Source organism: Anomaloglossus baeobatrachus, chromosome 2 (genome assembly GCF_048569485.1).
Source record: "Anomaloglossus baeobatrachus isolate aAnoBae1 chromosome 2, aAnoBae1.hap1, whole genome shotgun sequence".
In the NCBI taxonomy this organism is placed as follows: Eukaryota; Metazoa; Chordata; class Amphibia; order Anura; family Aromobatidae; genus Anomaloglossus; species Anomaloglossus baeobatrachus.
The window spans coordinates 91,494,270-91,518,724 of NC_134354.1; the positions used below are offsets into that span (position 1 = coordinate 91,494,270).

Genomic DNA, 24,455 nt, shown 5'->3' on the forward strand with positions numbered 1-24,455 from the left:
AAAGGCGACTTAAAGGTCTATTTCTATCTGAATATGTAGTAGGTGTAATAATAATAATAATAATAATAATAATAATAATAATAATAATAATAATATTAGCAAATACCTCTAATTAGAAATGTAGTATAGTTCTCCTGATATAGCCATGTCTCTTAACTCATGTGCAGGGCATTGCAGCTTAGGTATCCATGGTTACAACCACGAGCAACTAAAGCGGGCTTTACACGCTGCGATATCAATCCCGATATCGCTAGTGTGGGTACCCGCCCCCATCTGTTGTGCGACACGGGCAAATCGCTGCCCGTGCCGCACAACATCGCCCAGACCCGTCACACTACTTACCTCCCCGGCAACGTCGCTGTGACCGGCGAACCGCCTCCTTTCTAAGGGGGCGGTCAGTGCGGCGTCACAGCAACGTCACTGAGCGGCCACCCAATAGAAGCGGAGGGGCGGAGCTGAGCGGGACGTAACATCCCGCCCACCTCCTTCCTTCCGCGTAGCGGCCGGGAGGCAGGTAAGGGGAGCTTCCTCGTTCCTGCGGTGTCACACGGAGCGATGTGTGCTGCCGCAGGAACGAGGAACAACCTCGTTACTGCTGCAGTAACGATTTTTGAGAATGGACCCCCATGTCACCGATGAGCGATTTTGCACGTTTTTGCAACAATGCAAAATTGCTCATCGGTGTCACACGCAATGCTAATGCGGCTGGATGTGCGTCATCAATTCTGTGACCCCAATGAGTTCGCATTAGCGATGTCGTAGCGTGTAAAGCCCCCTTAAGTGTCACTATACGAGTGGTTGTAGCCATGGATAACTAAACGCCAATGCCCTGCACATGAAGTAAGAGATATGGCTAGATCAGGAGACCTATACTACATTTCTAATAGGAGGTATATCCTAATATTATTACACCTACTACATATTGGGATAGGATCTTACAGGTGGGAATACACTTTAAGGTAGACTAATAGTAAGGCAGGGTTGCCAGAGGATAGGCATTCATCTTCAAGAGTAAATGCAGAATTTTTATTGAGAGAGCTTCTACAATCTGAACATGATGTCGATTTTCTGTTATCTTGTTTCACCATGTGGACTCTGTGCATAATATGGGATATAAACTATGGTGCCATTATCCAAGGGAGGAAAGACGAGGAAAGACGAGGAAAGACGAGGAAAGACGAGGAAAGACGAGGAAAGACGAGGAAAGACGAGGAAAGACGAGGAAGAAGAGAGAAGGAGGAGAAGAAGTAGAAAGAATACCTCCAAGTATAAGAAATGTAGTATAGTTCTCCTGATATAGCCATGTATCTTACCTCATGTGCAGGGCATTACAGCGCAGATATTCATGGCTACAACCACAAGCAGCTAACTGTCACTATATGAGTGGACCACCTAACCATGGATCCCTGAGCTGCAATGCCCTGCACATGAGGTAAGAGACATGGCTATGTCAGGAGAACTAAATTATATTTCTAATTGGAGGTATTTGCTAATAATTTTATTACACTTACAACATATTGGGATAGGATCTTGGAGAGAGGATAACCCTTTAAGGTGCATTTACACCGCATGACTATTGTGAAGATAGCTAATTTTCCAATAATTGTGCAATGTAAATAGGAGGTCAATCGCCTGTGAACAAGCACAATGCTTGTTTGTCAGGTGAAAAGATCTTTTGGGCTGAGTAAAAGATCATTGTTCTTGTGTAAACAGGACATTCACTGTAGAGAACACTGGTAGACTTTATGTGCAGTGAATGATCTTATACAGATTGCTCGGTGTGTTTGCAGATTGCGGGCAGCCGATGTAATCAGCCTATTATATGACTGCCGACCGGATGGAGAGTATGGTGCCAATCAGCAGTCATATAACACTCTACATTGTACAGTGTGAATGAATGGACGGACTTTATCCCCGCATCCTACAGTCCAGAGTAAATCTATGCTTGTATCTTGCGGTGAACACTTTGAAAAAAAACAAGCTGCTTTCAGAAGGAAATGAATGATTCATGTGTTTGGAAGGTTCCCCATGTTAGGTTCACAATGAGATTCACCAATGACGACGGCTATGGGTAATTGTGTTTGTATTATTGAACCTCCTGCCAAATTCGCCTACAATTGTTGATTCGAGGGATCAAGCTGGGGCGCAGCATCTGGCAAATACATAGCAGGGATTAATGAATCAGCAACAGAAGAGCAGAAAGGGCAGAACATCAGAAGTATTGGAAAAACTCCGACAGTGCCAGGGAGTTATTGAAAATTGCTTTATAGTCTGATACATCAATGATTGGTTTTGGTAACTTAGTAGAAAGATGTAGAACGCCCACCTCTCTTCTGCCAATGCTCCTGCGGACACGGGCACCGACCCCCTCCAACTGCTCAACGCTGAGCACCACTTTGGTCACTTTTCTTCCGGCCATTCTTGCCACTTGAGTCAGAGCCGGGTCCTGGACGCTGCGATCTGTAACAAGCACCAGAAGGTTCAGTCTATGCGCCAAAAAGGCCGACGTACCCGGTAACAAAGCACCGCGCTCCGACACACCAGAGAATAAGCCAGGGTAATCCACAATCAATGATTTGTTTTCTTAACTAAATAGGAACAAATTTAAATAATCTTACGAAGAAGTAAGACCACCCAGGGGGAGCAAGGAACGACAGACAGATCTACATTTAAAGGGAAACCTAGCTTGAAAGCAAATAGAAATTGACAAGATAAAAGAAATGTGCAGGCAAAGACAAGAACACTAGGATGTGTGAAAAAGCGGGCTAATTTATGCACTTCAGAAGGGAGGCTAGAAGATTTCTGACTAATAACGGAAATCTTATACGGTAGATATTTGGGTGTTTAGATTTAAAAAGAATATTCACTCATGAACCACCACTAGAGAGCGCTAGAGAGCTAACTGCATACTGACCTCAATAATAACAGTACATAAGCGCCCTCTACTGGTGGTTGCAGGTAGTTAGCATGATATCCATTTAATATATGTCGGCACATGGGATTAGGATACCTGCTACAATATATAGAGAAGGCTTTGGTGCTCAGTCGGCTCAATACAGCAAAGTGCAGGCTGAATAAGTGTTGCTAGCTCTGATTACAGCAATCCTCAAATCATGACATGGGCATTTACGGGAAGGAGGGGCGCCAGCTGATGCCCATTTCCCCAATGGCCTTGTCATACGCCAGCCTAGGGCCTACTGAAAGACTCAGTGGACTTCATAAATAGAGATGAACGAACCTATGGAAGTTCGGTTCTGGGAATGCAGCGGAATCGACCCTTCACGGGTTTGGACTTGACCTGAACCCCAATGGAAGTCACTGATTATGGCATGGATGGAGTCTGCCAAACAGATCACTTCCGTAGTAAGGTGAGGGTTTTTTTTTCTGTTTTTTGTTTTTGTCTTTTTTTTTTTATGTGCATTACATCCGATCATGCCGATTTTATCCCCAGTGCAGCCATTCAAACACAGCAAGCGCCTCATACTGGGCTGAGCACCGAATGTACCCGAGCACAGCAATGCTCGTGTGAGTGGTCAGCATGTGTAAAACACCCAAACTCTGGGGGTTATTTTTGTAAAGTTGGTGTTTGGCCCAAAAACCGACCATCAGTCACCATTTGCTCATTTGTATTCGAAAGATAATGGTAGTTATACCAATCAGAATTGCAGTTCATTCTATAAGCGATCAAGTTGGATTTAAATTCCAAAATTCCTTAACGACAACAATAAGAAATGTGAAAGAATTAAAAAAAAAAAAAAAAATTTATAATATATATATATATATATATATATATATATATATATAATGTGTGTGTATATATATATAATTTCTCCTTGCTCTGAACAAACAAAAATAAATATCAAAAATATATATATATATATTTTTGTTTGTTCAGAGCAAGGAGAAATTATATATATATATATATATATATATATATATATATATATATATATATATATATATATATATATATATATATATATATATATATATATATATATATATATATATATATATATATATATATATATATATATATATACATACATACATACATACATACATACATACATGTTTTTATTTTTCTTGTTTCAGAGCAGGTGTGTGTGTGTGTGTGTGTATATATAATATACACACACGCACACACACACACACACACACACACACACACATATACACACACGCGCACACTTTTTCTTACTCTGAAACAAAAATAAAAACATAAATATCAAAATTGCTTTTTCTTTGATCATAAATCTCCTGTAGGAAAAAACTTCACCTTAATTGAACTTTCATTCTCTATCAAATGGGTACATAAACAAATGATCAGGCTAAAATGATATATCATCCAAGACTGTTTGCCTGGAAATGGAAAAATGATACGTACAGCACACAGTCTAATGCTCCAGGTGTAGGCAAATATGGGATGTTTAGAAAAGATTACACAAATTTTGCAGATTCTGCAGTTTTTGCGGGTGCTGCAGCAAATTCGCTAGCTTTGTTATTCTATGTACTGTATCCAGATACATTATATCTCTACAAAGGGATAGGGATCCTGATCGCTGATGGACGCTGCCTAAATCACGGACAGCATGAAGCAGTGTTGAAAGGACAAAAATCCTGCTTGATGGGTCACTTTTGACTTTTAGGATTGCTACCTCCAAGAGGTGGCACTAGTTGGTCTCCTTTCTCCCTGAAGGGTCAATTTGGATAAGGCTACTTTCACACATCAGTTTTCTGTATTCAGGCACAGTCCTTTTTTTTCCTGATCCAACGGATCCTAAAAAAAAAGTGAAAACCGGATCCGTTTTTTAACGGATCCGTTATGCCGGATCCATTAAAAAACGGATCCGGTGGATACGGTTTGCATCCGTTTTTGCATCCTTTTCGTCCGTTTTTTGGCTGGATCCGTTTTGTTAATTACATTGGAGCATGCTCAGTTTAGAAAAACGGATCCGGCGGCCGAATCCGTTTTTTACCGCATTACGCCGGATCCGGCGTCCATAGGCTTCTATTGTAAAACACGCCGTATCGTGCCGGATCCGGCGCGATGCGGTTTTTTTGCCGGACAAAAAAACGTTGCAAGCTACATTGCCTCCGGCCGCCGCTTTAACTAATTTTGCCGCATCCGGAAAAAAAACGGATGCAACGCAAAGCCATCCGGTACAATCCGGTAACAATGCAAGTCTATGGGGAAAAAAACGGATGCGGTACCGGATCCGTTTTACCCGTTTTTTTCCGGATTGAACCTGATGGCAAAAAACTGATGTGTGAAAGTAGCCTAACATGAAAATTTATTGAAAGTCCATTAAAATGGAAAAAACACACACATGAAGGTCAATAGAAAGATTTAAAAAGAACCACGCGTTTCGAATGATAAACATTCTTAATCATGATACCTACAAATGAAGCAAGAGGAATAAACAGCTTTTTCTGACTCTCCTATACAAGAAGCTTAACAGATTACAACACATGACGTCACCATGCCCTTCTGTGAAGGTTAACTCTTAGTGGGAAGGAGATTCAGATAATTGTGTCCAGACTCAAGAAAGAGGCACAATTCACACCTAAAAAGCAGCATGATGAGGCTTATAACAAGAGTAGAATTCACCCCCATGAGAAATCTCATAATAGCGAGAACATTACATTATCTCTCATAGGCTGGAGTTACACTCGCGTGAGTCTCCCGTCGTATCATTTGGCACGGCCGCACTCTCTCCGGACAGGAGCGTCTCAGCTGCATAGAAATACATGCAGCCGATCTGCTCCTGTCTGGAGTGTGTCCGTGCCAGGCGATGCAAGACTTGCGCGCAAGTGTGACTCCGGCCATAGGTGAGAATTGCGTTCTTATTATAAACATGATTATGTGATCTATTTTAGATGTTAATTATGCTTCCACTAACATACAATTTTTTTATGTATTTTTTATAATACAGAAAAGCTTTGATTCTGCACTTAAAAAAAATAGTAACTGCAGTTTTTAACATGCATTTTCTTTTTGGGACACACAGTAAGCCTTAAAAATGAGAAAGTTCTGACAGTGAATGAATGAGCAAAAAATAAATCCATAGTTCCCAACTAAAGATGAGCAGGATAATGTCTCCCCAGTCCTGGCTAATCAAAAGCACTGGGGACGCCGGAAGGTAAAAGATTTGTAGCATCCTGACCAGCCGCCAGGTGCCACTGACCTGAATTCTGGACCGGCGCCCTGTGAATTGATCCGCTCATCTCTAGCCTCAACTGTCCTGGAGACAGTCCCAGATTTGGGTCTACGCCCTGCGGTCTCAGGCATTTGCAGAATGTCCCTCACTGCCACTGACACCCTGGCAAAACCAGGTAGTCACACAAGAGGCCCCCGCAAAGCACCATCCCTCACCTAGGTTACATAGAGCCGACCTGAAACCCTAGCCACCCCTCTCAGGGCAAGACAGGCACACCAGTGGGCGGGACCAGGCGGTTAGGAAACGCCCACCTAGGGGTTTAGACAGCCTGGGGCGGGAAAACAGTCAGTTCAGTTGGAGTTGAAGTCTTGAGTTCAAGTTGAGAGGAGTGGAAGCTGGGGCTAGGTATAGCTCCAGCGGAGGTGAAGCTCAAGTTGACAGGCGCCAGGGTTGGAGCCCTGGTGCCTTGGCTAGGTGGCAGACGGTGGTCCCCATCAGCAGGCGATGGGAAGACGGCAGCCGGAGATCCGAGGTGGACCGGGACAGGGTTGGAGCCAGCCGGTACTGACACCGGAGCACCGAGCCGGAAACCGTGCACAGAGGGGGTACTTGGACCCTGAAGCCAGGACCGGAACAAATGGCCTAGCTAATTAACCAATTGAGGGCAGGATTTTAGGTCCTGTCCCAACGAAAGTCCCAAAAGCAGACAACACCCCACAGAGAGGGATAGGGCAACCGCCAGGGCCCGATAGATCCCACGGGTCAGCGTCAGAGGGCACGGCTCCTCAGGTACACGCTGGGGGTGGACTCCTGTGTTCCATACCGGGAAGTCCAACACAAGCAAAAACAGCGCAGAGGGAAAAGACGGCGATCACCAGCCCGGGTGGAGGACCAGAGTACAACCGGCTGCGGCGGCTGGCCACCAGCACCTTGGTTTACCAAAAGACTCGTGTGATTTATTCAACTGTGAGTAACCAAACATCCCCTGGTACATCCGGGCGCGCAAGCCCCTGCTAGCGCCATACCCTGCACAGAGACACTGGGTCCCGGGGCAACCATCCGTACCCACGGAGGGGTTAACATCCGTATGCCATTACATCTCCCCCGGGTGTCCCACGACAACAGCGGTGGTGCCACCTTTCACCACACACCGTGGGTGGCGTCACAAACTGAATACGGTCAAGCCCGTACAACTACGTTCCTCTTTTCATTTGGTGTGTCCGCGAGACCCCTGGGTCCGGAGGATCCCTCGAGCTACACAGCGGGTCCGGATCCGAGCAGCTCGGCTGCTACAGGCGTGGGGGCGGCACACCACCACCCTCTGACAACTCCTCTTGCCAGGGTAAAGAGAAATGGCAAATGGGTGTGGCTAAAATGTGCGGTGGTGGGCTCTGCACACCACATAATTCATTCCTCTTAGTATTCTTCCAAACTTGGGAGCTGTATGCGGCAGTTCCAAACAGCACTTTTTTCTCATGTTACGAGTCCCAGCGCAAATTGGATGGTGACCATTCAAGCATGTGGGTGCGTGGAAATCATCCGACTGCACTTGGATAACATCTAAATGCAGACAGATTTCCACAGACTCACAGATTGGAGAAGATGGAGAAATTTTGTTCTCCATCTTCTCCTCACCTGATACAATTCTCTCATGTGAGGATGACTATCTGATCAGACTCAGATCAGTGTTTTATGGGGGTGACAGTAAGACTGGTATCAGTTCTGATGTAATTTGCTAATGACCCTCGGCTCAGGCTCTGCTGCGAACATCCATGTGATTTTTAGGTTTCCACAACACTTCGCATGAAACAGCAAATATCCATGACAATAAGCAGGTGGATTGGGCAGACACCGGTTAGGTCCTTTGAATAGGGAAGATTCTTGAGAACATTTGTAACACTTTGGTGTCAATCCACCAAGTGTTTATGTATTTAAAACAAACAAAAAAAAACACTTTGAAAATTGGGAAAATTTTTGCACACAGGGAGTTGTGCAAAAATGTTGCAGCTTTTGAGGTTTTCATTGCAGCTTTAGGCTACTTTCACACATCCGGATTTTTGCTCTGCGGCACAATACGGCGTTCTGCAGAAAAACCGCAACCGGCTTTTGTAACGCCGGTTGCGGGTTTTTTTGCATAGACTTACATTAGTGCCGTATTGTGCCGCAGGGGCTTGCGTTCGGTCCGGTTTTTGCCGCATGAGGCAGATTTAGCCGATGCGGCGGCCGGATCGAACGTTCCCTGCAACGTTTTTTGCTCCGGCAAAAAATACCGCATCGCGCCGCATCCGGCCGCTGCGGCGCATTTTTCAATGCATACCTATGGAGGCTGGATGCGGCGCGATGCGGAAAAAAACGCATCCGCTCGCCGCATGCGGTTTTTTCCACTGCGCATGCTCAGTAGCATGCCGCAACTGGAAAAAACCGGACGGGCCGCATGTAAAAACTTATGCAAAGGATGCGGTGTTTTCGCCGCATCCGTTGCATAGTTTTCACAGCCGGATTCAGCCGCAGTGCTCAAACCGGATGTGTGAAAGTAGCCTTACCAAATTGTATGGCACTGGAAGGAGGCAGCATGTGGTGAGGTAACGACCACCCTCAAATTAATAAAAAAATGGAGGAGTCCCTTACACCACAAACGTTACTCCAGTTCTAACAGGAGTTACATTTGAAGGAGCGTGCCACTGATAAGATGTGCCACACTCATTTTGTGGCCTGCGCTTCTGAATGGATTCGGTGTGTCTTCTACCTACACGCCCTTCATTATAGACTCGTACGCAAAAGATCAGTTAGGCTAGTTTCACACTTGTGTTGTGCGGCATCCCTCACTTTGTGTTGTGTGACGGATGTAACGGATGCGTTGCATATAGTGGCACAACTGATGCGACGGATGCTGCAAAACAACGGAATCCGTTGTAGCTTTTTTTTCAACAATTACTCAACTGAGCATGCGCAGTTGTGTAAAAACGGATGCGTCACAGGAATCCGTCAAATGACGGATTCCGACACCATAGGCTTCCATTATAAAAATGACGGACGCATACGGAATCCTGCACATTGCGATTTTTTGACCCTCAGGGAAGCGCAGAAAAACACTACATGCTGCGTTCTTTCTGTCCGGCGGATGCAACGCAGGGTCATCAGTCGCAATGCGTCGTCCATACAAATCTATGGGAAGCAGCGGAATCCGTTAACAAATTCCGCTGTTTTCCAAAACGGCGGATTGCGACTGAAGGAAAAAAACGCAAGTGTGAAACTAGCCTTAAAGAATGGAGGCCTTTTGTGTTATTCATCCAATTCAGAAACTTGAGTAATTTCTACCGAAGCTCTAATAGTAAACACATGTGTAATATACACAAAAAGATGTGTCCAGGTTCTGCTCCAATATCTCACAGTACAAATCAGATACATTCTAATACAAAAATATAAAGCATAAACCGCACCAGACACAACTGCAAACCTGTCATCTAGTGCCAGTTGTGTTACAGGTTAGGAATGACACATGTATATCATTAGGGCTCATTTAGATGTCCGTGCACATCAGTCTAATCTCGGACCACAATGCATGGCTGCGGGTCTCCCAACATCACAGCCTCATAGGAATATATAAAGCCATCATGCTTCAGTTGGGAGATCCCCTGCCAGTCTGTACATTGTGGTCAGAGATCAGACTGATGTGCTTGGATGCCTGAATGAACCCTTAGGCCTCGTGCCCACAATCAGTGTTAGCAGCGTTTTGGAAGCAGAGTTTCTTCGCTGTGTCCATAGCGCTGCGTTGTACAATACAGGCACAGGGGACGAGATTAATAGGAATCCCCTGCCCACTGGGCTTTTATTAGACACTCCGTAAGCTGACATGTCAATTTATTATTGAAGAGACGCAAGTGCTGTGAGCATGAGAGCACATCAAAAATCCGCTGTCAGTAACCCTGACCGTGGGTACAGACAGCGTTCTCCCACAAAAGACAGTGTCTACGCAAGAGAAATGACGCTGCATCTAGAACGCGAGGAAAACTCATCTTAGGCACCTACCCTAACAGACATAGCATGAGTAATTATATATGTTGCACATTGTGCAGAAACCAATGTCAGTTTGTAGAGATGAGCGAATCATTTGTCAGGATCCTGATCAGCCACATCTTCCGTGGTTGATGCGTAGGAGCCCAATGGACTTCTTCCTGGACTCCCCAGCACCTCTTCTGTTGAGTAGTCCTGGTGTTGTTGTGGCATGATGAATACATAATGTATGCCGAGCGTACCACACAGAAGAAGAGGTGCCAGGGATTCCAGCATGCTGCTGGCGGTATGCACAACTCCTGTCTAATGGACACGGAAACCTAACACGGCTGCTGGACCAGGATCTTGCGAATCACTTCACTTATTTCTATCAGTTTTTTGCTGCATTCATGCATTGATGGGTCGCGGTCTGTGATGCATGTACCAACTGCTGGTCAAAGTCAACAGTTTGAAGCCAAGACGCGTATATACTGCTTCATAGTGCGCATGACCCAAACTCCGGGGTTATGTGCACTGAACCGAAATCCAGTGTCGGGCGGCGGAGAGATGAGTGAGATCATCCTGTGACGCTGCGTATTCATTAGCATGATAGCATGCCCAAGAAAGTAATAACATGCCAATTGGGGTGACTAGCAAGGGAAGCAACTCCCAGGAGACTAGTCCCCTCGCTCTTTAGCATACGGTAAAATGTTTAGAAATACTTTTTCTAAAGATTTCTTTATCTATGCTACTAGATACAAGGACGGTTAGGCAGGGATTAGCAATATATTACATAGTTACTTAGGTTGAAAAAAGACCTAGGTCCATCTAGTTCAACCTTCCTCCACCAGTTCGATATTTTGTCCCTAAAGGCCGCTTTACACGCTGCGATATTGGTAGCGATCTCACTAGCGTGGGTACCCACCCCCATCGGTTGTGCGACACGGGCAAATCGCTGCCTGTGGCGCACAACATCGCCCAGACGCGTCACACTACTTACCTGCCTAGCGACGTCGCTGTGACCGGCGAAACGCCACTAAGCGGCTGCCCAATAGAAGCAGAGGGGCGGAGATGAGCGGGACGTAACATCCCGCCCACCTCCTTCCTTCCTCATTGCGGCCGGCCGCAGGTAAGGTGAGGTTCCTCGTTCCTGCGGTGTCACACGGAGAGATGTGTGCTGCCCCAGGAACGATGAACTACATCGTTACTGCAGCAGCAACGATATTCGAGAATGAACCCCCATGTCATCGATGACCGATTTTGCACGTTTTTGCGACGATGCAAAATCGCTCATAGGTGTCACACGCAACGACATCGCTAAAGCGACCGGATGTGCGTCACAAATTCCGTGACTGCAACGAGATCGCTTTAGCGATATTGCTGCGTGTAAAGCGGACTTTAGTCACTTATAACCAACAATGTTGTGTCCACTGAGGAATATGCACCTAGAACTGCTCGTGGTTCTGGGTGCATATTGGACCTGACAGATTCCTTTTAAGGTAAAGATATGGCCATAATGGAGCTTTTATACTGAATGAACACATACTGTACCTCTGCAGCTTGGTTGTTGTTTAATTCATGTTAGCAGTTTTGGTGCAATGTCCTTTTCATGCATTGGGGTCTGACTATGGGTAGGGTCATTGGCTCTGCCGCAGCCCCCTGTGCTTGTATGTGCATTGTTTTATTTATTTATTTTTTTCTTTAAATGTTCACATCAGCACCAATCTTGCTGCAGGCAGCGCTTGCACACATTCATCTCCCAGCAGTCTTTTTTAAATTGGCGCCGGTGGTGGTTCATTCCCAGATTGACCTCTGGTGGTCTTCATCATTATGGCGCCGACGGAGTTCTTGGCTCATCATTGACTGCATGTGAAGCCACCGGCGACATTGTACTGAAGACCACTGCAAGACGAATGTGTGGAAGCGCTGCCCATAGCAGGGGTAATGCTGGCACAAACTTCAAAAGAGGAAGCTCATACAAATGCAGAGGGGCCACAGAGGAGCCGAAGACCCTAACAGTCCTGCCCCGATGCACAAAAATCTTATTGCGCCTAAACATCTACCGTGGATTAAAGAGCTTGTCCACTACTTTTACATTGATGGCATACCCTTAGGGGTACTTTGCACACTATGACATCGCAGGTGCGATGTGGGTGGGGTCAAATTGAAAGTGACGCACATCCGGCATCGCATGCGACATCGTAGTGTGTAAAGCCTAGATGATACGATTAACGAGCGCAAAAGCGTCGTAATCGTATCATCGGTGCAGCGTCGGCGTAATCCATGATTACGCTGACGCGATGGTCCGATGTTGTTCCTCGCTCCTGCGGCAGCACACATCGCTGTGTGTCAAGCCGCAGGAGCGAGGAACATCTCCTACCGGCATCACCGCGGCTCCCGTAGGATATGCGGACGGGAGAAGGTGGGCGGGATGTTTACATCCCGCTCATCTCCGCCCCTCTGCTCCTATTGGCCGCCTGCCGTGTGACGTCGCAGTGACGCCATACAACCCACACCCTTACGAAGGAGGTGGGTCGCCGGCCAGAGCGACGTCCCAGGACAGTTGAGTCCATGTGAAGCTGCCGTAGCGATAATGTTCGCTACGGCAGCTCTCACAAGGATATTGCAGCTGCGACGGGGACTATCGCGCTCGGCATCGCAGCATCGGCTTGCGATGTCGCAGCGTGCAAAGTACCCCTTAGGATAGGTGATCAATGTTTGATCGGCCGAGGTCCTGCACACCTGCATTCTACTGATTTTAATAGGAGGTGAATGTGCAGTACTCGGCCGCTATCAGAAGACCGAGCAGCTCTGGAACGGAACATTTCTGGCCGCCTGGTACTGCCGGGTGTCAGACCCTGGCACTGGCACATCAGACATTGATGACCTATCCTAAGGGCGGCTTTGCACGTTGTAACATCACACGTGCGATGTCGGTGGGGTCAAATCGAAAGTGACGCACATCCGGCGTCACTTTCAACATCGTTGTGTGTAAATCCTAGATGATACGATTAACGAGCGCAAAAGCGTCGTTATCGTATCATCGTTGCAGGCTCCGACTTTTTCATAATTATGTTGCAGCGACAGGTACGATGTAGTTCCTCGTTCCTGCGGCAGCACACATCGCTGTGTATGAAGCCGCAGGAACAAGGAACATCTCCTTACCTGCCGGCGGCGGCTATGCGGAAGGAAGGAAGGAGGTGGGCGGGATGTTTACATCCCGCTCATCTCCGCCCCACCGCCGCTATTGGCCGCCTGCCGTGTGACGTCGCTATGACGCCGCACGACCCGCCCCCTTAGGAAGGAGGTGGGTCGCCGGCCAGAGTGACGGTCGCAGGGCAGGTGAGTGCGTGTGAAGCTGGCGTAGCGATAATGTTCGCTACGCCAGCTATCACAAGATATCGTACCTGCAACGGGGGCGGGAACTATCGCGCTCGGCATCACTACAATCGGTTTGCAATGTCGCAACGTGCAAAGCCCACCTAAGGATAGGCCATCAGTGAGAAAGTAGTGGACAACCTCTTTAAGCAACAACAAGGCTGTGGATTTCTTCACTACAGGTACATATTAAAAGGAAATCTGTCACCAGGTTTTTGCCACCTAATCTGAGAGCAGCATAATGTAGGGGCAAAGATCATGATTCCAGCGAGGTGTCACTTACTGGGCTGCTTAGAGTAGTTTTGATGAGATCACGGATTAATCAGCAGGAGATTATCATTACAGGACTACTTGGCGTGCTGCAGGTAGTCCAGCATATTCATAATCTCTGTATAACTGCTAGATCTGCTGCAGAGTATACATTGATTATATCCAAATGACAGCAAACAGCTCAGTAAGTGACACATCGCTGGAATCAGGGTCTCTGTCTCTATATTATGCTGCTCTCAGATGAGGGAGCAAAAACCTGGTGACAGATTCCCTTTAAATCAGAATTACAGCCCCATTATGGCTATATCCTTACTGGTAAAGCATGATGTCAGGTTATAGACAAATCTAGATAAAACAGAAACTCCTAAGAAAGTTTACAATGTGCACAATACAGTCTGGAGAGAGAAAGTAAGTAGAGACACTGTAAGATTGTTAGCATAGAAGGGCATCCTCCCTTACCTGCTCTCGGGGCGGCGCGGACACAGTGAGGCGGTGCAGCGGATCGCAGCTTTCTATAAGGGCTGTGAGGACATGATCACCATGATTCAGCAGAAATAGTGCACAGCGGTGGAGCTGTCAGCAATAATAACACTATAGGACAGTGCCTGCCTCCTGCTGCTCATTATCAGGCAGCACAATTCAAGAGTGTCTGTACAGGAGGATCATGGGGTGTAGTCATTGGGATTGCTCTGTGAGTCTGAATCCCCAGGAAGTAAACAGGGGGTCATGTCAGGCTAAACACAGCGCCACCTCCTCTAATGTGCAGCCGCTGCTGCCTGTCAATATCTGTGCAATACCAAGGAAATCCTGAATACCGTGCACTTGTTGGTGGTCCTTGAGGACTGGAGTTGTCTGTGCACTCTGGAAATGATAGGGTTAAGAATCCCATACAGCAGTTAGTCTGCTTTAACTGTTTCCTATCCAGGGCTGATGGCCCCAAGGTTTACATGAGTGGGATTACATCGACATTCTCTATAGAATTCTGGTATGGAAAGAGTTAATAGAACATTCCATCCAGGTCTGGACAGAATTAGCAAGACTGATGCATATAGGAGACCTGCGTATAATATAGAGGGCGCTATATAGAGAGGGAGCTGCAGCTGCTGCAGAACACAGGAAGTCCCTCCTCTCTGTGATTGATGGTCAAAGGAGCCAATGAGAGAGAAATATCCCAGGTCACTATGGTAACCGAGTATACAAAGCTAGTCAGCTGCCTGCATCCTGGATGGGATCAGATTGGGGTAGAAGATGGTTGTAATGCTATGTTTAACTGTTTAGGGGACTCAGCACAGAATGACTGTTGAAACCAGTGATTTTGACGTATGAAAAACTAAATCACAAAACTTCTCTGTTCATTGCAGTGTTGACAGGTCACTGATGCCTCCCATATGCTGTCCCACCAATGGTGGCAGACCCCATGGAAACTATGGGGCCTTGTGCCCTTGCCAACACTAAAGCATCCCCAACCACCCCCGCCTGGCATCACACTTTCAACAGTATACAATGGAAAGCAATTGAGGAACGAGGCTGCGCTCCTCTGTCCATTCCCTCCTTCATCATTCTCCTGTTGGTCTGAAATCTGACAGCTCAGTGCAGCGGGACAATGACGTCACCTTATCCCCCTACTGAGACCAGGGCTGCAGGGGACAGAGAGGTGAGCATTTATTTTTAAATCTGTGGGTACTCAAATGCCATTATACTATATGAAGGACTATGGGGTGTCCAGTATATACAGTTATTTTATACTATGTGGAGGACTATGGAGGGTGCATTATATTATATGGAGGACTATAGGGAGTCCAAAATATATGGAAGTGTATTATACTATGTGGAGAACTCTGGAGGGTGAATTATATTGGATGACTATGGGGAGTGCATTATACTACGGTATGTAGAGGACTATGGGGTGACAATTATACTCTATGAAGGACTATGGGATGGGCATTATACTGTATGGAGAACTTAGGGGGTGCATTATACTATATGGAGGACTATGGACGGTGCATTATACTATATGGAGGACTATCGAGGGTGCATTATATCATAAGGAGAACTATGGAGGGTGCATTATATTAAAAGGAGGACTAAGTCAGGTGCATTATATTATATGGAGGACTATGGGGAATGCATTATACTACAGTATATGGAGGACTATGCGGGGTCCATTATACCATACGGAGGACTATGGAGGATGCATTATGCTACATTGAAGGTAACATGGGGTCCATTTTACTATATAGAAGGCTATGTCAGGGCCATTATAATATTTGAAGGGCTATGAGGGAACCTTTATACTTTATGGAGGTCTATTTGAGGGCCATTATATTGTATGCAAGCAATTATGCAGTATGAAGGATTGTGTGGATTCCATCATACTGTGGGAAAGGCTCTGTGGGTGTGAGTATACTGTTTCCAGGACTAGTGAGACCCTTTGTGCAATGTGGAGTAGTGTAGAAGCTATTATACTCTATGTAGGTCCATTATACTACATGGAGGGCTGTGTGGGGGTCACGGTTGGGGATTATACTGTAATGAACTGACCGTACTTTGTTGGGGTAGGTGAGGGGGGTATACAGTAGGGTCATCATCCTATGCTTGTGCAGGATACTGTGGAGGAATTCATTATGAGATATCATATAGTATTTGTGGGGCACTTTTGTTGGCATTATACTTTGAATGCAATGAAAGAGGATTCTAGGGGCTAAAATAGGAGAATTACTTTGAAAGGGCTGAAAAGTTGTGACATATGCAATTATGTGACTCAACCGAATAGTAACTTATTTTTTTTTAGGGGGGGCGGCACAATTAGAACTTTTGCTATAGGGCTCATGATTTCTATGTGTTTCTTTATTTAACGGCCTTCAGCTCAATCTCAAGCCATGGCGACTTGATGGATGATGCTCTGTAGGAAGATTGATATTGTGCAAGCCTAGATAAGTCCACCAGGATCTTCTCCACCATTATCTTAATACTGTCAAGCCATCGGGTTGCTGGTTTTCCTCGTTGCCTTGTTCCTTTTATGTTGCCAACTATGATGTCCTTCTCCAGTGATTGCTCTCTTTGTAGGACATGTGCAAAGTAGGCAAGCCGTAGCTTGGTGATTCTTGCTTCGAGTGACATGTTTGGTTTGATTTGTTTCAAAATAGATTTGTTTGTTCTTCTTGCCATCCATGGTATGTGTAACGCCTGCCTGGAGACTCAGACAGACTCAGATGGGCTGTAATGGACAGGCTAGAGGGAAGCCATTCACCAAGCAGGACCCCCAGAACCCTGAAACCCTTTAATCCCTATACAGGGATTTGGAATTACACAGGGCCCTGGAGATCACTACCTGTGGAAGGCTGCAGTCTGAGAGAGTAGTCGTCAGGCAGGGTCAAACCAGGAATTGCAGAAAGGGATAGAATCGTCAGGTAATGACGTAATCAGAAACAAGCAGAGGCCAAAACCGGATCGGGCATTGAGGTATAAAAACAGCAGGCAGGAAGGTAGTCAGGAAACAAGCGGTAATCAGCACACGAAATCACAGAACAGGACGAAACAGGGGCCAGAATTTTCAGAACTATCTCTGGCAGAGGTCAGTAGACAGGAGGGGCTTAAAAATGGTGTGGGATCTTCCCATAAGCTGTAGCTGAATGCTAGTTCAGCTGGGAGATACCCGCCACCTACAGTCAGCTAGTGGCACTGCAGATCCCCAGGAAACCCAGACCAGTGGATGAGCGGAGCCTGCGCCCACCGGCGCCGCTGGCATCGACTCCTCTCCCATCACCAGCACTATCCACGGCAGGAACACGGCATCGCCTGGCGATCGGAGTAGAAGTCGATGGAGCGGACTCCAGTGGTGACGTAACAGTATGGATAAAATCCTTCTCCAGCGTTACATTTCAAAGGTGTTGATTCTTCTTCTGTCTTGTTTCTGTATTGTACAGGTTTCGCATCCATATGTGACTACACAAAAGACCAGACTGTCTCTTCATCACCAGTGAAATGTTCCTCGATTTGAGGACCTTGTCCAGTGACTTCATTGATGATTCGCCCATCACTATTCTCCTTTTGGCTTCCGGTGTCATTGCTGTATCTTGAGTGATCATTGATACAAGTAAGTTAAAGTCTTTTAAAACTTCTATTTCGTCGCCGTCTATCTCAGATGTTTTCTAGTCATACCTGACTGTAGTCAATATCTTTGCCTTCTTTGTATTTAGTAAAAGTCCCATTTTTGAGCTTTCCATTTTGACACTCCATGATAAGACCTTCATTCCATCTATACTTGTTGCTATCAATGTTGTATCATCTGCATATTTAAGATTCTTGATGATTCGTCCAGCAATTTTGATTCCTTCTTCTGTTTCAGCAAGTCCAGCCTTCCTAAAAATAGCTTGTGCATATGAATTGAAGAGAAATGGTGACAGGAGGCAGCCTTGTTTGATGCCTTTCTCTACTTTAAATCCTGCCGGGTCACCGTGTTTATGTGCCGCCCCAGGAGCGCTGATCCTGCTCGGGGACGCCACTGTGCAGGGAATCTTCTGGCTACGGGTAGGTCAGGTTAACTTCTATGGGATTCATGACGCCACTCTGGGTAATTGCGGTCAGGGGGTGACGGCTACTGCACTTTAGGGAATGCCTGGGGCTGATGGTAGATGCACTCAATTGTTGTGGCCTCCCGAGAGTGAGGCTGGCCCCAGGGCCCAGTGTAAGTGTGTAGAACCACAGGTCGCAGAAGAACTCACACACAAGCAGCTAAGTCTTTCAGGGTTTTTACTCACTTTCAGGCCCCCTTCACACGTCCGTGAAAAACACGCACGTGTGTTACAGGCCGTTTTTCGGGTCCGTGTCCCGTTTTTGTGTCCGTTTTTATGGTCCGTGTGGCACCTGTGTGAATTGCGTATGCTAGCCGTGTTTGTGTGCAGAACGTCCGTGTGTGCGTGTGGAATTAACGTGTATGTGTACGTGTAATGTCCGTGTGTAATGTCCGTGTGTGTGATGCACAATGTCGTTTATAAATGTCGGCTGACAGCAGACAGAGTTGCGCGATGAGAATGAACTCGGGTGAACTTCACCCGACTTCATCCTCATACCGCGGCTCTGTCTGTGTCGAGTACTGATTAGCGGTCACCTGTGAAGGATTCACCGGTGACCGCTAATCCCCCGATTGACTGAAGTGTCCCCCCCTCTCTCATACTCACCGATCCCCGATCACCGGCGCTGCACGGCATTCACACGGCTGCGGCGGCTTTTACTATTTTGAAAAAGCCGGCCGCTCATTAAACAATCTCCTATTCCCTGCTTTCCCCGCCCACCGGCGCCTATGATTGGTTACAGTGAGACACGCCCCCACGCTGAGTGACAGGTGTCACACTGCACCCAATCACAGCAGCCGGTGGGCGTGTCTATACTGTGCAGTAAAATAAATAAATAAATAATTAAAAAAAAACGGCGTGCGGTTCCCCCCAATTTTAATGCCAGCCAGATAAAGCCATACGGCTGAAGGCTGGTATTCTCAGGATGGGGAGCTCCACGTTATGGGGAGCCCCCCACCCTAACAATATCAGTCAGCAGCCGCCCAGAATTGCCGCATACATTATATGCGACAGTTCTGGGGCTGTACCCGGCTCTTCCCGATTTGCCCTGGTGCCGTTGGCAAATCGGGGTAATAAGGAGTTAATGGCAGCCCATAGCTGCCAATAAGTCCTAGATTAATCATGTCAGGCGTCTATGAGACACCTTCCATGATTAATCTGTAAGTTACAGTAAAAAAACACACACACCCGAAAAAATCCTTTATTTGAAATAAAAAACACACACAAATTCCCTCATTACCAATTTATTAACCCCGACAAACCCTCCATGTCCGGCGTACTCCACGGACCTCCAGCGTCGCGTCCAGCTCTGCTGCATGGAGGTGACAGGAGCAGCAGAAGACACCGCCGCTCCGGTCACCTCCACACAGCAAATGAGGTGAGTAGCGCGATCAGCTGCTGTCAGTCAGGTAACTCGCGGCCACCGCTGGATCCAGCGGTGGCCGCGGGTAACCTCAGTGACAGCAGCTGATCGCGCTACTCATCTCATTTGCTGTGTGGAGGTGACCGGAGCGGCGGTGTCTTCTGCTGCTCCTGTCACCTCCATGCAGCAGAGCTGGACGCGACGCTGGAGGTCCGTGGAGTACGCCGGACATGGAGGGTTTGTCGGGGTTAATAAATTGGTAATGAGGGAATTTGTGTGTGTTTTTTATTTCAAATAAAGGATTTTTTCGGGTGTGTGTGTTTTTTTACTGTAACTTACAGATTACTCATGGAAGGTGTCTCATAGACGCCTGACATGATTAATCTAGGACTTATTGGCAGCTATGGGCTGCCAATAACTCCTTATTACCCCGATTTGCCAACGGCACCAGGGCAAATCGGCAAGAGCCGGGTACAGCCCCAGAACTGTCGCATATAATGTATGCGGCAATTCTGGGCGGCTGCTGACTGATATTGTTAGGGTGGGGGGCTCCCCATAACGTGGAGCTCCCCATCCTGAGAATACCAGCCTTCAGCCGTATGGCTTTATCTGGCTGGCATTAAAATTGGGGGGAACCGCACGCCGTTTTTTTTTAATTATTTATTTATTTATTTTACTGCACAGTATAGACACGCCCACCGGCTGCTGTGATTGGGTGCAGTGTGACACCTGTCACTCAGCGTGGGGGCGTGTCTCACTGTAACCAATCATAGGCGCCGGTGGGCGGGGAAAGCAGGGAATAGGAGATTGTTTAATGAGCGGCCGGCTTTTTCAAAATAGTAAAAGCCGCCGCAGCAGTGTGAATGCCGTGCAGCGCTGCGCCGGAGATAGGGGAACGGTAAGTATGAGAGAGGGGGGGAAACTGACCGACAGACTGTGAGAGAGGGACAGACAGACAGAGAGACCGACAGAGAGACAGAGAGACTGACCGACGGACTCAGGGAGATTGACCGACATACACAGAAATAGAAAGAATAGCCGACATCACTAGAAATAAAAACACCAAACGGACACGGACTATAGGTATATGCATACGTGTTTACTAACGTGTGTGCACATACCCATAGACTTTCATTGTGTCCACGTGTGCGTGCTCCGTGCAGATAACGGACATGCATCCGTGCCAAACGCAAACACATACGGATCACGGACACGCACACACGGACATAATGAAATAACGGACGTGTGACCACAATCATAGATTAACATTGGTGCACGTTTGGCCGTGTCTCCGGTATATACGGAAACGGACCAAACACGCACGTGTATCACGGACGTGTGAAGGGGGCCTCAGGTGGTAGCTGTGAGTTAACCTGGGCAATCCTATGATGAACTAGGAGGAACCAGGTATCCCTTCGGCTGATATAGGGGTGACTGCTGACTCGCCTTCCTAGCCCTTCTTGTTTTGAGGTGACTCCTACATGTAGTATTGCGGGGATCACCCAGGGAAGTCGCTTCTGCTGTTCTCCCCTTTCTGGCCTGTTTACCTGACAACATGGACCAAGGTAAGATGGCTCCAGGCTCTGTCCTCCTTATGGGCCCCTCGTTGCTGCTGTAGCTGCGGACTCTGTGTGGTTGGTGAGGCGCATAATGTGCCCTCACCAGCAGGTTTGGCAGGCCAACTGAATGGGCCCCTGCTCTGGGGACCTGTTTCCCCGTGCGGGCTTGGACTACCGGCGGTCCCCTTACTCAGCCACCTCTTGCTACTGCCCTAGGTGGTTTTCAGGCGGCACCACAGGGTAGCCTCTCTCCCCCACCAGCAGCCACTGACTGGTGCAGTGTCTGGCAGGGCCCTGCTCCTCTGCTCTGCCCTCCAGATGCGGCTCTACACCTCCTGCTCCTTCGGCTGCCTCTGCACAACCCCCTGTCTCCAGTCCCACACCCACCACTGGCTGGGATGCGAGGGCTACGCCCCCTCCCTGGGTCTGTCCAGGGGTCCCCTCTAAGGCTGCTTTCACACCTCCGGTTTCTGCAATGCGGCGCAATCCGGCACTTTGCAAGAAAATCGCAACCGTTTTTTTTTGCTGCCGGTTGCGTTTTTTTCTGCATAGACTTTAATTAGTGCCGCATTGTGCCGCATGGCCTTGCGTTCCATCCGTTTTTTGTCGCATGCGGCAGATTTAGCCGATGCGGCGGCCGGATGGAACGTTGCCTGGCACGTTTTTTCGTGCGGCAAAAAAACCCGCATCGCGTCGCATTCGGCCGATGCGGCGCATTTTTCAATGCATGCCTATGGCGGCCGGATGCGGTTAACCCTAATGCGGCAAAAAACGCATCCGGCCGTCGCATGCGTTTTTTGCCACTGCGCATGCTCAGTAGCATGCCGCAAGCGGCAAAAACCGGACGGGCCGCATGTAAAAAACTTATGCAAAGGATGCGGTGTTTTCACCGCATCCGTTGCATAGCTTGCACAGCCGGATTGAGCCGCACTACTCAAGCCGGATGTGTGAAAGCAGCCTAAGCTGTGTGTGTTCCTGGTTACTTCGTGTCTGTGTGTCCACACCCTAGTCAGCCTTTGGGATTACCTGTTTTGCACTGTCCCAGCATGGGTGCAGTACTCAGTAGTGCCTGACCAGGTTAGGGGCGCCACATTTAGTTTGGTCTGTTGCTTCTTGATCGAGGTAAAGGTTCCTGATGAGGCTGATCAGATGGTTAGCACACCCACATTCTTCATGGTATGCCAACGTTTCTGGTGATCAACAGAGTCAAAGACTTTGCTGTAGGTAATGAAGCAAAAATAGAGCTCATTGTTATATTATATGGCTTTTTCCATCTTCCATCCAATGTTAGCAATTACATCTTTTGTTCCTTTGTCTTTTCCAAATCTTGTCTGTTCCTCTGGCAGGTATTTGTCAACGTAAGGCTATAGTTGTCTTTGTAGGATCTTCAGTAGTATTTTGCTGGCATTAAGTATGAGCGCAATAGTCCGATAGTTTCCACAGTCAGTAGCAACTCCCTTCTTTGGAACAGAATTAAACACCGATCTTGTCCAGTCCCCTGGCCATTTACCCATTGTCCATATGCATTGACACAAGAGTGTGATGCCATCAACTGCTGATTCCGAAGACTTTATTAGTTCTGTGGGAATATTGTCACACCCAGCTGCTTTGTTCTTTGACAGAAGCTTTATCGCAGCAGCAACCTTGTCTTTTAAGATATTTGGTTCACTATCATTACCAGTGTCCGTTTCTTCCCGTATCACTTGTAGAGGTGCTCTGTGTATTGTTTCCATCTTTCCTTGCTCTGTTCTGGCTCACTTAGTTTGTTCCTGTTGGCATCTTTAAACATTCCCACTCTTGGTTGAAACTTTTGTTGTATCTCTTTGATCGTTTGGTATGCTTTCATGGTCTTGCCCTTCAGATATTAATTTTCTATGTCTGTACCTATCTTTTGATAATAAAGTTCTTTGTCTGCTCAAATGGCTCTTTTTAGTCTTTTACTGATGTTGTCTGCGTCCTGCTTGTTATCTTTTGCCATTTGTCTTTCTTGGATGATCTTTGGGGTCTTTTCTGTTAACTGTGGATGTGGGAGGAGGGGGGGGTCTCTTCTGCCTCTTATTTGTTGTCTTGGCTTCTTCACTAGCAATAGTCTTTATATGTGTTCAGAATTTCTATGTACGTCCCTGGCTATGGACATGGTATAAGGACATTTTCAAACACCCAACTTTTCGCTCTGGGTATGCTGTGTATGAACTGGCTGCGGGTCTCTAATAAGGACTTTTGCTATGAGATCCCATGTTTTTTATGTACACCCCCAATTGAATGAGTGTGATTGCTCTGTGCTGTGTGCGGCGTACTACAAAACTAAGTGTAAAACTGAAGGGTTCAGACTGATAGTAGCTGATCTGCATTAATGTGAGTCAGTGAGTTAGTTTTGCCATGGGCCACCCAACAAACCCGCTCTACCAGTCTACCAGGACTTTTCTTACAAAATAGAAGAATGAATACTTGGAAAGCGGGGAGGAGGCTGGATGTTCTCAGGGTTGTTGCCAGCATCTGGCAAATGTGACCCAGTTAGGACTACAAGCTTGCAGGGGGCTTTGGTCTGGTTCTGAAGGTACCAAGTATAAATGCTATTTGAGTCACTTAATTTTCTTATTCCTTTCTTTCTTCCTTTTTTTTTTTTTTGGCACACATCATACACTCATCCATAACTCAACACATTTTCATCTATTATATACATATACACTAATATATATTACAAGTAATTCTCTATTAATATAACCAAGTTTATTATTTATATATAGTATGTCACAAAAGTGAGTACACCCCTCATATTTTTTAAAATATTTTATATCTTTTCAAGAGATAATACTGAATATATGACACTTTGATACAATGTAAAGTAGTCAGCATTAAAGTTGTACAAGATTGTTGATTTGGTGTCCTCACAGCCATTAATATCAAAACCACTGGCAACAAAAGTGAGTACACCCCTAAGTGAAAATGATCAAATTGGCATTTTGCCTACCCTATGTTGTGTGACTCATTAGTGTTATCCTGAAACTGAGCTGCATCATGGTGGCCAAGACCATACAGCTGTTTAACAAGACAGGTTCCACTCAGAACAGGTGTCGCCATGGTGGACCAAAGAAACTTAATTGCACATGTTCAGCATCATATCCAAAGATAGTCATTTCAAAATAGACATATGAGT

At 46.7% G+C, this 24,455-nt stretch overlaps 1 protein-coding gene and 1 long non-coding RNA gene across 2 annotated transcripts in view; one reads left to right on the forward strand and one right to left on the reverse strand.

Annotated features, from left to right (window-relative positions):
* Positions 1 to 14,554, reverse strand: part of PIR (pirin) — an 85,392-nt gene extending 70,838 nt beyond the window's left edge. The window contains exons 1-2 of the mRNA XM_075335160.1: positions 14,262 to 14,554; positions 2,327 to 2,460 (exon numbers count right to left, since the gene is read on the reverse strand). Of these exons, the coding sequence (XP_075191275.1) occupies positions 2,327 to 2,419 (93 nt within the window). The 5' untranslated portion in view covers positions 2,420 to 2,460; positions 14,262 to 14,554. The remainder of the gene's footprint in view (positions 1 to 2,326; positions 2,461 to 14,261) is intronic.
* Positions 1 to 24,455, forward strand: part of LOC142290995 (uncharacterized) — a 115,449-nt gene that overhangs the window by 6,195 nt on the left and 84,799 nt on the right. Inside the window, exon 2 of the long non-coding RNA XR_012750424.1 lies at positions 17,729 to 17,898. This is a non-coding gene — a long non-coding RNA (uncharacterized LOC142290995). The remainder of the gene's footprint in view (positions 1 to 17,728; positions 17,899 to 24,455) is intronic.